Genomic DNA, 15715 nt, shown 5'->3' with positions numbered 1-15715 from the left:
TCATATAGATGTCATCTGGAACTGTAAAAACAAGTTTTTAAAAAAAAAAACAGTGCCATCTGTTGGACGTAAGAGCAAAATGCGTTATTGTTTCTCTATCCGCCCAGACAGGCTGAACCCCAGTTAATAAATACTCAAAATAGGTAGAAAACTTGGCTATCTTATCCACCATACATGTCATTATATAGGCCATTATTCGTGAGGTCGAGTACTGAACAATATACATACTCGGACTTTATAAATAAATTTAAAATATTCATTATCCTATGGATGTGATTTTGACAGCGTATTGAGAGGATGGTGAAATACCCCCTAATCTTTTGGTTATCGGCATCTTGCAAGGATGGAGCTAAAATAAAACGAGGTAATTAAAGTTTTATTTAATTTAATATAAGAATTAAGTTATAAACATTTTAAAGTTTTGTTCAGTAAATACCATGGAGTTACTGTTTTACATTCTTCTAATTCCAGGATTTACTGTGATTTATTTCTGACATGTATTTTGCATTTGCAAAAATAAAATATTGATATAAGAATGAAAAAATATGCTGAGCTTTACAGTCTGTTCTATATTAAATAGTGCATTTAAAATAAGGAACAACTCTTCAAATCATTTTGGAAAATAAATAATCATAAATGCTGATTTCTTCAGATTCAAACAAGATTAATGAAACCCTTGAGCCGGTATTTCAATACCAATTTAGGAATGCTATGTATGAATCAGATTCGGTTGTCAGGAAACTTACCCAATTGTAACTTAATGCATGCAAATATTTCTCATGTCGAGCTTAAAATGCACTGAAATACTGGTGCTAAGTAAAGAAAGCGATTGAGATATATATTATTATATTTTAACAACAGGAATTGCTAATTTAATTATTATGGACAAAATTTCTCTTGGTTGAAACTTTTCTAGATTGACTGGAACCATCTAATTCCATTTGAAACTGGGTATTTGTCAACATTGAAGAAAATGTACTATAAAGAATAATTGGTCCTAAATAAATTAATGATAATAGCAAGATTTATGAAATTTGCATACATCCGGTATTGCTGTCACTAAAATAAATACATTTTTACTGAATTATACATACATTGGTAACATAAGGTACATGAAATTTGTGTATTATTTCTGATTTATTTAAAAAATATTATTACAGTTTTGGCTTCGGTCTTTTCCGACTTATTTCTTCGTTAAGCTTCATAGGATAAGCTTCTTCAGACAATAAAGACGACAAAAACATGTGAGTAATAATTGAAGTTAGGCCCCAAATTTTATGGGGACCCCCATTGAACTGCGGCAACTTCCAGCCATTTTTGAAAGTAATTACACTGAAGTATTGAGGATCGCACAATCTTTCCAAGGTGACGGTAAATGCTTCTTCAACCTCGGCTGGATTATTCTGGAGTTTTAAAGAATCGAAATTTTTAATATAACCAATCACAGGAGTTACAGCTATTTTAAAATTCTGGCTCGGCACTGTAGCACCTTGCCCCCAAATTTGAACACTATCTCTGGGTATTGCGAGTTCTTCCTCTGTCTCTCTGAGAGCTGTTGTCACTAAATCTTTATCTTCCAAATCAAATTTCCCTCCGGGGAAAGAAACATGTCCCGCGTGACTATTCAAATCTTTAGAGCGCAATGTGAACAGTAGCGACATCTCTCCGTTGGCGATGCACAACGGAACCAGCACAGCGGCCTTCATGTCTGTTGTCGCTGTTACTATCGACGGAATAGATGTGAAGTTTTTCATGCACCGTTCTCGGTTAGCCGAAGCTAAAATGTTTGCAGCGGAGAAACAGTTTTTCGCCGCCATTATTCACTTTCAAATTATATTTTTATCTGCTGTAATAAATGTATAAACAAAAAGCACACGTGAAAGCAATCACTTCACCACTAACGGCACTGGACACTACTGACAACTTGTGTCTGCCTAAAAATCTTTTTTGTGAACTTTGTACACTTCTCACGTATTTTTTACAACGTCATTGCTTATCACAAATTTTATGAACACATGAAACGAATGACTTTCTACTTCCCCGCATACCTTATTTCTAAATTTTGCATTATTTTGTAAAATTACTTCGTAAATTATATTATTATTACGTAAATAATTAAAACTGGTATGCCCATTTGCCTGGTTATAAAGTAGTACTTTTTGATGTCGGATGAAAAATTCTAATGATTTACTTGACTTTGGTGGTGTTTTGAGCCGAATTTATTATTTGCTTATCAATATTCGTATCATAACATTAAAATAAAAATTCGGAATTTTTAATTATCAGCACAAGATTACATTAGGTACAAAACGAGATAATTACAATATTTATTAAATGGATTTCTTTACAAAGCATTTATATGTACATGTAGCCGAGGAGTTTCATCGTCAGGTTGGCCGAGTGGTCTAAGGCGCCAGATTTAAGCTCTGGTTCCCGAAAGGGAGCGTGGGTTCGAACCCCACACCTGACAAGTTCGAATTATTTTTTTTCCTTTTTTTAAATCATTTTCTTCATCGTTTTTTTTAAATATTTTTATTTACAAGAATATATTTGAACGTAACTAGGTTCATTAAAGTATGAATATAATGAACAAAATAAATTTTACTTGCTCGTGATGAGAGATTTTCACATGGAAAATATCTGACTTTTTCATGAGTTACGAGTATGTCGCTTATACAAAGTAATTTGGTTGCAAGAAGAATATTTCTTAAAATTTAACGGGGAGGTAATGTATATTGTGATGTTTTAACTTTATAGTTTGTGTAGTTTTAATTGAAGTTTAAAAAAAATATTCCAGCTTAGTTATTATGATATGATATGCAAATTATTAAAATTTGTGTCGTGGGTATAGGGTCATTTTAACACCACCTTATCATTTATTTTCCACTATAACTACTCAGTGTAAGTAAGAATGGCTGATATATGTATTATAACCTATTTTTCATCAAAGTTTTCGGGGTCAAGGTAGGACTTGAGTAGATAAGGCGTGATGTGCCATCTTTTCATAGGGCCCCAATGTCGGAGAAAGATACATATTATTGGGGACACAGGACAGGTACGTTGTGATGGAGGACTTAGCTAGCAGTAGTTTGGAGTAGGAGTAGGAATCCGACGCATTTTCCCACTCGGCTACTAACCGTTTAAGTTGATATGTTTTAAATAATACTAAAATATTTCAGTTTAAGAAAAAAATTAAGAATTTTTTTCTAAATATTGTTAGGATATTGACTCTCTGAAAAATAAAAATTGGAATCTTTAATTGGTTTGCACATCGACCTAGAGAAATTATCGCCCGCGCCTTTTTTTCCGTGTCTTTGGGAATATAATAATTCATACATACCTCAATTGGGAATACCATGGAAAGATGTGCTTTTCAATATAATAATTCATATTCCACTCCCTTCAAACACGCCTAGGGTTGCCATATTCGGCCAGGGTCTCGTCGGGACGTTTCAGGATGGAACAAATAAAAATTTTGTAATACTTAACAATTTCTTTATTTTATAATAAGTAAGTAAATATGTTTATTTTATAGGTTAATTTAATTGGTACTAGCAGAAGTACTTGGCTGGCCATACTTTTCAGAAGATTTCGCTTTTCTCAACAATTCTGGGTACCTTTTAACATAATTATTGTAGAACTCTGTACAAGTCATGTTATAATTGACTTGACACTGTAAAATCGACTCCACAGTCTCTGGGCTATGGGACGCACGGAAAATTAAAATTTGCATTGCGTAATTTCAATCGGGACATTTAAGGCTTTTGTCGGGACGTCGGGACAGATAGCTCAATAAATGTGACAGTCCCGATATATCGGGACGGATGGCAACCCTAAACACGCCACATATCTGCCCCAAGGGGGTAACTTTGGAAAAATTTCGCCTGCGGCGCTTTTCTATGTCTTTGTGACAGTTGAAACTGATTTTCCACTCGCTTTGCTCTCGTCACTTGGGTTCTCCAGTTGAGGAATTAAGATTATTATTTGTGCGGCAATTATTTTCGATGTATATAGGTATTCTACACATAAAAAAATCGAAACGCAAAATAATATTGTGGGCCGCTTCACGGCTTAAAACGCCCCTGTTCATAACCCCTAGCAATGCCGGGTACACGTCTTCTTGTATGTAAATATGTTTCAAGTTTATTCTGACTACTTCTTTGTTCCTTCCCTGTAAGCTCTATAAAAAAATTATGCTGCCCTCACCCCTATCTTAAACGCTGGCGACGCCCTTGGTAGATAGTATTGATAAGTTCAAGTATCATGCTTGTAGACACTACAAACTACTTTGATAAGCAAAGACTAAAATAAATACCCACATAATTATGAATATAAACATTGCTTAAAACCTGATCCAGAAAATAAGCAAAACGTGATATCGATAATGAAACGATTCACGTTTCCAGGAACGTGAATACAAAATATTGCTGTGGATACATAACATTATTCGCCATTATTATTGACCATGAAAACGTATAAGGGTATAACCCATATTATTAATTGATGCTTGTTGCATAATATACGCCATTATATTATTGACCGTGAAAATATATTTTTTTTATTTATTTATTTAATACATGTTACATTATTATGAAATTTACATAAAGTAGATATAATGAATCACCATACTAGGCGGCTGCCTGTTTCATGGTGACCAATTGAGTGTAATTAATTTGTATGAAATATGAAATCTAGTGTAAACATATGAAATTAGTAACTATAGATGAAGCTAAAATTTTGGAAAAATTGTAATAAAAAGTAGAAGATAGAAATTAGAAAGGAGAAAGAAGTAAATTAGCATTAGATTGTAAAAATGTACATAATTATATATATAATTTTTAATATGTGTGCATGCAAGCACACATGTGTATATAGCAGCAGACATACCTATATACATATAACAGCACATGTATACATACACCCATATGACGCATCCTCACGCATATAAACAATATATACACCTCTATCTGAGTACTTGGAATAGGCTACTAACACTATAACAATCACACATCAACAAATCCCCGAGCGCTTTCCTGAAACTGTCGTATTTGGCTATTGATTTTATTTCTAACGTTAAATTATTGAATATTTTTGGAGCAAGAAAGTTAAATTGTCTTTGTGCCATTGAGGTTTTTATTGGGGGAATAGTATAATTCGATTTGTTGGAATATCTTGTATTATGGGTCGATTCAAAAATATTTTTTTTCGTATGTTTGAATTTATAGTAGGAGGATATGTTTTTGACGTATAAGGATTTTATGTTGAGTACTTTGAAGTCGTTAAATAAGTCCTTCGTGGGGTGAATATAGTGTACTTTGTAAATAGTCCGCATTATCAATTTTTGAGCTTTAATTAATGGATCTAATATCGTGCTAGAGCATCCTCCCCAGACTATTATACCGTAAGATATAATTGATTGGCATAAAGAAAAGTATACCGTTTTTAGTGTATTTTTATTAAGAATATTTCGTAATGACCTGAAGATATATGCCAGTTTCCGTATACGGTTTGTAACATTTATTACGTGATCTTCCCACCGTAGTTTATTGTCAATTATTACACCCAAATATTTAATGGAATCTACTCGTTCTAGTGGATTGCACAGACAACTAGAGTTATCTCTACAAGAATGTATTTTTAGTGTATGATTGATTGAAGACTGACTCGGAATATTAAGACTAAACGTTATATATTTCGTTTTAGTTATGTTTAAGGTGAGTAGATTATCATCCAACCACTGTTTAATAATTTGCAATGTTAGATCCGCTCTGTGAAATGTTTCTTCCCATGTCTTACTTTTTAGTACTAGGGCAGTGTCATCGGCGAAAGTGATTATATTGCCATCAATAATAGATAGTTTACATAAGTCATTGATATAAATGAGAAAAAGTGTGGGACCGAGTACACTGCCCTGTGGCACACCAAAGTTAATGCTAGTTGAATGGGATGGTTTATGCGATGGTAGCTTAACACATTGCTTTCTGTCTGTGAGGTACGATTTGAACCAATCAAATGCCTTATTCTTTATTCCGATTTTTTTGAGCTTGGCTAGAAGGATTGGATGAGATACTGTATCAAATGCCTTAGCTAAATCCAGAAATATTGCCAGACATTTATCACCTTTGTCTAAGGCTTGTGTTATATGTGATGTTAGTTCTAAAATAGCTGAATCTGTATTGAGTCCTTCTCTAAAGCCATACTGGTTTGACGAGAGTATGTTATATTTTGTAAGATGGTCGATAAGTCTTTTTTCTACTATTTTTTCAATAATTTTTGATAGTGATGATAATATAGAAATTGGTCTGTAGTTTGTTATGTCAGTAGGATTTCCGGACTTAAAAATTGGTTGAACTAGGGCAAGTTTGAGTTTGTTTGGGAATTCACCTTTAGTGAGACTGAGGTTGATGATATGTACTAATGGATGGATTATAAAGGGTTCAACTGTTTTTAGTATAGTTGAGGAAATTTTGTCATGATTGCACGAATGAGAGGGCTTTAATTGTCTAATGGTTTGAGAAATTTCATCGTAGTTGGTCGGGTTTAAGGTGAGTATATTATCTGTTTCACTGGCACATTGATTGATAATGTCGGCAAGGGCATTTTCATCGGTTGATGTCTTATTTAAAATCTTTGATGCTAGATTTTTACCGATATTGCAAAAGTATTCATTTATGTGATTGGTCACAGTGTCTGGATGGTCATTTAGGGAGGTGTCTTGGCCGTTGATGTTTAATTTATTGATTGGTTGTACTGGGTGATCAGTGTTAGATATTTCTTTGACGATATTCCAAATTTGTTTGTTATTATTACCGACTCTGGACAGTTTTTCTTTGTAGTAGTTTTCTTTTGTGGTTTTAATGATATTATTTCATATATTTCTGTACTTTTTATAAAAAATTTGGGCTTGAATGTCTGGATTATTGAGTAAGTTTTTGTGAAGCTTGTCCCGTTTTTTAATACAAAAAATTAGGCCATCTGTTATCCATGGTTTCAGTTTTTTATTTTTTGAATTATTCACATGGGATTCTTCAGTGACATCCTCAATATGTTGCAAGAGAGTTTCAGAGAAGGTATTAAAAGCAATGTCTACGTCTGTGGAGTTTAGAGTGGAGAGCCAATTTTCTAAAATAATTTTAGAAGTTAGTTTCTCGAGATTAATGTGTTTCTTTTTTATATTACTACGTGACGTTCCGGTAGTGGGTTTATTATGCATAAGACCAATTGCTATTGAGAAATGGTCCGTTATGGTTGATTGATATATAATTCCCTTTGCATTTTTTTTTGTTCGTAGAAATATGTGATCAATACATGAGTTACTAGTATCAGTTACTCTAGTAGGAGCATTAATATAAGAAATAAGCCCGTGTTGAGTCATGAGATTTTTATAGTCGAGAGTTTGTGATGTTTTTGGTTTGAGTAAATCTATGTTAATGTCACCGATCACCATTAGCTCTTCATTTGGTGTACAGTTAAATAAGGCCAAGTCTAAGGATTTAAGGAAGGATGAAATATTTTGGTGTTTAGGTGACCTGTATAGTGCAAGAATTGTGGTTTGGATGGTTTTTATTTTAAGGCAGTTGGCATTATCAATGATTAATTCAGAGATAATCGGGTCCAGCTCAGATTTTACATAGACAATTACTCCATCTGACTGTGTCTTATTATTTTGTGTATTGAAAACTGTAAATCCTGTAATGTTTTTGTGAGTGTAATTTGATTTGATCCAACATTCAGTTAAAATTATTATGTCAAAAATATTATTCAAATCGGCAAGTGTTACAAGAAGGTCATTATAGTTCTTATCAATGCTTCGAATGTTTGTTGAGAATATTTTTAATCGTTTATAGGGTTTTAGAATATTTATGCACTTTGAGGCATCATTGGTTTCAGGAGAAATCACGTTACCGTGGTTTTCTATTTGTAGATAAATATCACTCATTTCGTTTGACTAGTACCAGCTAATTGTATCACGAGCATGTATGAAGAGTATGGGTAAGTGTGATGAATAGATAAGAACAAGGTTAGTGAACAAAGATGTAATTAAAACAGAGTTAGAGCATTTCCAGTAACTTTCTTTCCAAGATTTTAATAGTATTGAGGTAAATGTATTAAGTGTTGTCAAGAAACAACCGCAAATATTAATACTGGTGAGAAATATTCGTGTTAATAAAAGTGGTATTATTTGTTTATATGGTGAGAATGTCGAAAGATAGGGTAAAACATTAGAATTTGTGACAGTAGTTATGTCAAAACTAGAGGAATCTGTTAAGGAAGGTATAAACACATTATTTTGGGTAAATACATTATTGATGATGGTGTAAATCATATAAAAACATGTGAGTAGGACAATACGTATGGAATGATCTACTGTTTTCTTATAGAATATTAAAGAGTCTTTAGTTTTTATCAAAATTAATAAACTATGGTAAGAGTAATTACAAGATAGATTAGCAATTTTTGCAATAGTTATGCTGTTACAAGAAAGTACGAATATGTTAATTTGAATGGTTAATAAATGGAAAATAGTTGTATGGATCATACAAAAACATGTTAGGAAAAAAATATTTACAGAATGATCTATTTTTTTCTTGAATAATGTTAAAAAATAATGTGTTTGGATGATAAGAAGTAAAATATGGTGAAAATGTTTAACAACAATATTAGCAGTGATTACAAAAATTATGTTCATACAAGAGAAATCTACTAAAGAAGGTAAGAATACATTATTTAGAGTATTTAAATTGTTAAGAGTGATACGAGACAAAGAGAAACTTGCAAGGAAAATAATATTTACGGAATGAACAAATTTTTCCTTAAAGGGTACTGAAAAAACTCGAGTTTCAAACAAAGGAGATAAAATATAGTAAGAATAGTAAGTAGCAAGATTAGCAATTATTACAATAATCGTTCTGTTACAAGATAAAAATACTAAAGACAGTAAAGATGCATTATTTTTTGTATATACTTTGTTACTAGAGATCCGGCACATATAAAAACTTGCGAAAAAAAAGATATCAGCCGAATGATTATTATTATTATGTAGCACAGTAAAGAATGAAATACCTTTTATCAACCGTCACAGTGATTGACGTTTTTGTCGATCGAGATCAAGGACATTTTTTATTGTGATGATTTTGGAGGTGTCCGTTTTTCTTAGCAGAATACGCCCCGAAGCCGTCCAGGAGTGTTTATAATCGTTTTCTTTTGAAAATTTTTTTGTTTGCGAAAGTAGATATTTTCCTTTTTGTGTCAGGTGTTCGGACACATAAATACGTTTGGCTTCTTGTGACAGTCCTAGGTCCGCTGTGTTTAGTTTATTTGTGGTGGTCGCAGTGGATTTTTTATATGCTTTAATTTTGTTAAGAAAATCATCACGTGATTTAATATTATTGAAAGACACTATTAATGATCTGGGATTCTTCTCGGACAGTTTCGGTCCTAGCCTATGTATCTTCGTAATTTCAGATTGTAAGGGTAGTGCGGTATCTCCATAGTTAATAATTTTGGATATTTTTTTTAGTGTTTCAATATGATTTTCAGTGTTTGATTCTGGAATACCTCTTATATCGATATTGCATATTTGGTTTAGGTACTCCAGTCGGTCAATTTTGTCTTCTTGTTGGGATATGGTATTTTGTAGGATAGAATTACGCTTATTTAATTCCATCATATCAGTATTGACTGTTTTCTGTGATTGTTCAATGTCAATTATGCGCTTTTTTAAATCATCCTGTTGTTCCGATATAAATTGTATTGATTTAATAATTTCTTGATTTTGTAAGATGATCGATTCATATTTTTGGGCATATGAGTCTAGTTTTTTTTCAACAAATTCCATTATATCAGTTTTAAAATTTGATAGTTCATTAATAAATAATCCTGAAGTAAGAAGCCCATTGCCATCTGTGGTTGTAATTGATAAACTATCTGTCCCTTTTGGCTGGACGGGTGCAGTTTTTGGTGATTCACTCATCTGTTTACCTTGTTTGACGATAGATGGCTCTTCATCATTTAATAATAAAAAATCATTTTTTGTCATCTGCTTCAGTTTATTTTTTGGATGTTGAATGCATTTTTTACACTTCCATTGTGTATTTCTTGCACTTCGACGGGAGGATTCCACAATTTCCGCACAGCCGAGATGATAATTGCTTTCACAGAGACAACAGCATACAAAGTCTGATGGGGTGTCAATATTTCGTTGACATATGATGCACTGAGTATTCATTTTGGATGTTGTTATAAGCGAGATCTACGTAAAAAATGATTTTTAGATGATAGCTTTCAATATAAGATGGTAATCACTTTAGTTGACACTTGTTTACTTTATAACGGCAGAGTTTTTTTTTTCCGAAAAGATTGACACTTGGTGACAGTTTTGTACTTGGGGTAAAAACAGTAAAAAACGCAACTCCGTGAGATAAGAATACATAGGTGTGATGCGCGATCCTCAATTTATTATAAATTAAAACTTTAAACTTGGTACACTATCTTTTTGTTTGTTGATTTTGTATTTGTTTAATGTGGACATAGAGAGACGTCAACACTAGACTGATATATAAGGGCATAACCATATAATAAAGAATAACACAAGAAGTACCTTGTGGGCGTATTTCGTGTACATAATATATCTTGGTGATTCAAATATAAGCCGAAGTGTGTATATTTCCATACTAAACTTGACTGTGTTTCACCATGATTACGAATTCAATGAATGAAAGAATTTCGAGACAGACCCCGTGATAAATAATGGTCTCGAACCAAAAGTTACTTAGTCAGTGGCTTTTGTTTCCGTTCAAATTCATATAGAGGACACTTCTACTTTTATTCTGTATTCTATATGAATAACACATATTATTTGCAAAAGTTTCTTAGGATTAAAAATCATTTTTTAATGAATTACCGTTTAACTCACAAAAATGACAAAATTGCCTGTAAAATCGTGCAAAGTTTAATTATTTAATGGCCTATATATCATAATTTTAAGCACAAATTAATAAAATAGCACATTCCGTGCTAGATATTTACTATACCTTCTGACAAAATAATGATGTAGTTTGGTTGGGTATTTTGCCCTCAAATCCAAATACTAGTTTGTATGAATAAGGCCCTACAGCCATTCCTCTTAACTTATTTTTATTTGTTAATTTAAATATTGTGGAGTTTATTTCAGTATACGTAGTATACTATATTACTTTTTAGATTAGTCAAAATAATCGAAGGATAATACAATATTATCAGTTAGCCAGATTTTTCATGTGTGTACAATTTCAGAATCGAAGAGTTGCTTGAAATGGCTTTGGCCTGTTTAGTGACTGGATCTGATTAGTCGGGTACTTCCCCACCTTCTTCTTTCCCGTCACAACATAAAACAATTTGGGGGTGTCATGTGTCGTAGCCCCACTCTTTCCAGACGGTTGAGAGCAGTTGGAACTCTTGTGAAGTGTGGCGTTTTCACATTAAAAAAGTAGTAATGTAACGCAAAGCGCACCTTATTAAATAAATCACAATTTTTCTTTGTGTTCAATCAAACAAATAATTATTCAAATATCGAAGATCTTTTTGGAGCAGATAACAATAATTTCATCAGCCTGTTTGTGGATTCGAAGTCGTAATTGGCGACATTGGTTTTATTTGAAATCACATTTCTCGAGATTATTTCTTCAGTCGCTAGTTGCTTAATCTCTTACTCGCCTATCAACACAAATAATGCAGATTATGTATATTGCCAATTTGAGGTGATTTTCTCACGAAAACGAAGCTGTAGAAATGTTATTGAGCGATTGTCGATATTTTGATGAATTTAAGAGTTCCATTTTGGAACCTCTTTTCTACAATTATCTTTATAAAATTTCAATACCTATAACCAATCAGTTGGGATAGTAATATTAAAATAATGTATTCCGAACGGTTTAGAATTTTTCACGCTGTGTTTTTCAAATACTTAGGTACTCCTGAAAAGATTGTCATGGTCTTGCTGCCCGTAGGGAAGATCGATGCCATACTCCTCCGCTTATATCGTCATGGTTTTGTTTCCCGTAGGAACGACCGATGCTATACGCCTCCACTTATATTGTCATGGTCTTGCTGCCCGTAGGGAAGATCGATGCCATACTCCTCCGCTTATATCGTCATGGTCTTGTTTCCCGTAGGAACGACCGATGCTATACGCCTCCACTTATATTGTTATGGTCTTGCTGCCCGTAGGAACGACCGATGCTATACACCTCCACTTATATTGTCATGGTCTTGCTGCCCGTAGGAACGACCGATGCTATACGCCTCCACTTATATCGTCATGGTCTTGCTGCCATAGGAACGACCGATGCTATACGCCTCCACTTATATCGTCACGGTCTTGCTGCCCGTAGGAACGACCGATGCTATACGCCTCCACTTATATCGTCACGGTCTTGCTGCCCGTAGGAACGACCGATGCTATACGCCTCCACTTATATCGTCATGGTCTTGCTGCCGTAGGAACGACCGATGCTATACGCCTCCACTTATATCGTCACGGTCTTGCTGCCCGTAGGAACGACCGATGCTATACGCCTCCACTTATATCGTCACGGTCTTGCTGCCCGTAGGAACGACCGATGCTATACGCCTCCACATATATCGTAATGGTCTTGCTGCCCGTAGGAACGACCGATGCTATACGCCTCCACTTATATCGTCATGGTCTTGCTGCCCGTAGGAACGACCGATGCTATACGCCTCCACTTATATTGTGATGGTCTTGCTGCCCGTAGGAACGACCGATGCTATACGCCTCCACTTATATTGTGATGGTCTTGCTGCCCGTGAAACGACCGATGTTATACGCCTCCACTTATATCGTCACGGTCTTGCTGCCCGTAGGAACGACCGATGCTATACGCCTCCACTTATATCGTCATGGTCTTGCTGCCCGTAGGAACGACCGATGCTATACGCCTCCACTTATATCGTCATGGTCTTGCTGCCCGTAGGAACGACCGATGCTATACGCCTCCACTTATATCGTCATGGTCTTGCTGCCCGTAGGAACGACCGATGCTATACGCCTCCACATATATCGTCACGGTCTTGCTGCCCGTAGGAACGACCGATGCTATGCGCCTCCACTTATATTGTCATGGTCTTGCTGCCCGTAGGAACGACCGATGCTATACGCCTCCACTTATATCGTCATGGTCTTGCTGCCCGTAGGAACGACCGATGCTATACGCCTCCACTTATATCGTCATGGTCTTGCTGCCCGTAGGAACGACCGATGCTATACGCCTCCACTTATATCGTCACGGTCTTGCTGCCCGTAGGAACGACCGATGCTATACGCCTCCGTTTATGCCGGATACCGAGATCCCCTTCGAAGCATGAAACCATTTTTTGAAGAGACTAGCTGAAGAGTTTTTCTAAATCAGATGTAGACAATAATTTTCCTCTTACTTTCAAGTATCAAATGTCAAGTGTGCAAAATTTCATCAAGTCAGAATTTTGCTTTAAAGGCTGGAAAAAGGGGTGGGGGTGGTATTTATAAATCTTAAGTATAGCAGTGATGCTAAATTTCATCAATTTTATAAACTCTAGATTTGTACAAAAATCAACAAACATTATTCTTTATAATCTTTGTAAATCGATAGGTAAACAAGAGAGTTGATAGTGATATTTTTTTTAATTTTTAAGAAGATTTTAGCCAATTTGTCATTCGAAGGTAGGTACGATCAATCTGACATCTGTAAATCTCAAAACTCAATTTAATTAATCGTAAGACAAAAGATACAAAAAAGAGAATTATTTTGACATACCGCATCCTGTAGATCAGGAGTAGGCCAAACCAGTATTTCATCCCACAACCTGAATTTTCCAAATATAAGTAAATAAGTAATAACTTACAAGCATGGAGAAATAATATATTTCCTCCAAGCTTACAAATAATGAATATATCACAAAGTTGAGTGTGCTTGGAAATAATACAATTGATTTTTGTTCTATGGAGTGTATGTACGTATTTCAAATCAGATTAACACTTCACTGCAATGGAAATGTTGCAAATTTGCACACCTCGAAAGAGTGGTGAAAACGCGTCACTATGTTTCTATTAATATATATTTTTAAATTAAGAATGTTGTTTACTCACCAGATGTAAATGTACTTTCTGTAATAAAAGTGATAATGGCGCCTTTGAACAATATGATTAGATAGCGGCACGTTATAATACCTAGTTACTGATAAAAATGGTAAAATTAATTAATTTTTTATTGAAACCATCAAAAGGAAATAATGAAATAATATATCAATTTCTGATACTGTTGTGTGACAAAGGTAATCCGATAAGCAGTGTCAAGATAAACGACACGTGCGACCAAGGTACATAATCTTCCACCCGATGACCCAATGTTATCCTGGGGTTAGCCCATCCTAGGTAGGACTCTTACATGAAAATAAAATCATTTGATTTATTTTTTTTACTGGAATAACTTTAAAAAAAGATAATATTGTTAAATCTGAATTTGATGCATGAATGCACGGAGTAAAAGGAGTATGGCTGGTTTATTAAAACCATGTTTAAAACGTGATGGCAAGCCAATTCAGAATATATAAGAACACGTGTTAATGCAGCTGCGCTTTCCCTGTATAACTATAATGACAAAATGCGACAATATTAGAATTTTTATGAACACGTGTTCCGACATCCTCATAAAACATTCGTGTTTTACTGATAGTTTCTTAAAAAGTCATTCGTTAAAGGACTGCAGTCCCGTTTTTAACAAGAATGCTAATATTTTGACAAGTTTTTTTAAAAATAAATTAGTAATATTTCATATTAGTAGGTTTTCTCCGTCTGAGATCACAAATATGATGTGTAATAATTAGGTCCCAATGGTCGAGTGGAATGACGCTATCCCAGTAAGACAGGGATCCCAGGTTCTTTTCCTAATTGTGCCCGTTATCTTTTTTTAATTTTCCGTGTCTTGTTCTGTTTCACGTTTCATTTAGATTTGATGTATTAGATTTTAATTTAAAATTATTTTGAATATGCAGGTTGAACTGAGCTGCTGTCATTTACAATAATCAATTCAACGTTTATCCCAAACGATCAAATGGAAAAAAGTCTATTTTCTCAAAATAATAACCAATATATAGCTGTTAATTCTAAATTTTAAAAAAAAATTGTGTTATAAGGTGAAGTTAATTCCGAACACAATTAACTTCACCTAATAACATAATTTCTTTTAAATTTAGAATTAACAGCTATATTTTGGTTATTATTTTAAGAAAATAGACTTTTTTCCATTTGATCATTTAGGATAAACGTTAAATTGATTATTGTAAAAGACAGCAGCTCAGCTCAGCCGAACACAATTAACTTCACCTCATAATTGTGTTGGAAAATAACTTCACCTCAATGTTATTGATGTAATACATCAATTTCATTTCAAATTTTCTTAGATAGAGTACATCTATTTGTTGCTAAATTTCACACAAATATGGACATCTTTTCTCCATTACGAAACGAATAATAGTCGTGAAAATTTGCTTTAAATCCGAGAAATGATTACGTAGGTACTCAACAATTTAAGTTACAAGATTTCAGGATGGTATTGAGAATTGATGTACCCACCACCGATGCAAATGATGTGAATCGCGATATGAAAGTACGTTTAAATGTTTGTGTAGTAATTGGAAGTATAATATACCTAATTTGATTGACAATAATGGTACCGGG

At 34.0% G+C, this 15715-nt stretch overlaps 1 protein-coding gene and 1 non-coding gene across 2 annotated transcripts; one reads left to right on the top strand and one right to left on the bottom strand.

The window, feature by feature from the left end:
* Positions 1–368: 368 nt before the first annotated feature.
* LOC149426866 (mitochondrial coenzyme A diphosphatase NUDT8) lies at positions 369–2323 on the bottom strand. Its single transcript, XM_089638896.1, has one exon. The coding sequence runs from the start codon at positions 1815–1817 to the stop codon at positions 1155–1157; it is 663 nt and encodes a 220-aa protein (XP_089495022.1). The 5' UTR covers positions 1818–2323; the 3' UTR covers positions 369–1154.
* Positions 2324–2386: 63 nt separating this feature from the next.
* TRNAL-UAA (transfer RNA leucine (anticodon UAA)) lies at positions 2387–2470 on the top strand. Its single transcript has one exon. It is a non-coding gene; the product is annotated as a tRNA-Leu (tRNA).
* Positions 2471–15715: the final 13245 nt, after the last annotated feature.

Source organism: Hesperophylax consimilis, chromosome 1 (assembly GCF_061612785.1).
Source record: "Hesperophylax consimilis isolate HC1 chromosome 1, BYU_Hcon_1.0, whole genome shotgun sequence".
NCBI lineage: Eukaryota > Metazoa > Arthropoda > Insecta > Trichoptera > Limnephilidae > Hesperophylax > Hesperophylax consimilis.
This window is presented reverse-complemented; position numbering and strand designations above follow the sequence as displayed.

Excerpts from the sequence above, each read along its gene's own strand:
- LOC149426866 (XM_089638896.1), bottom strand. The coding sequence starts at position 1,817 with ATGGCGGCGAAAAACTGTTTCTCCGCTGCAAACATTTTAGCTTCGGCT.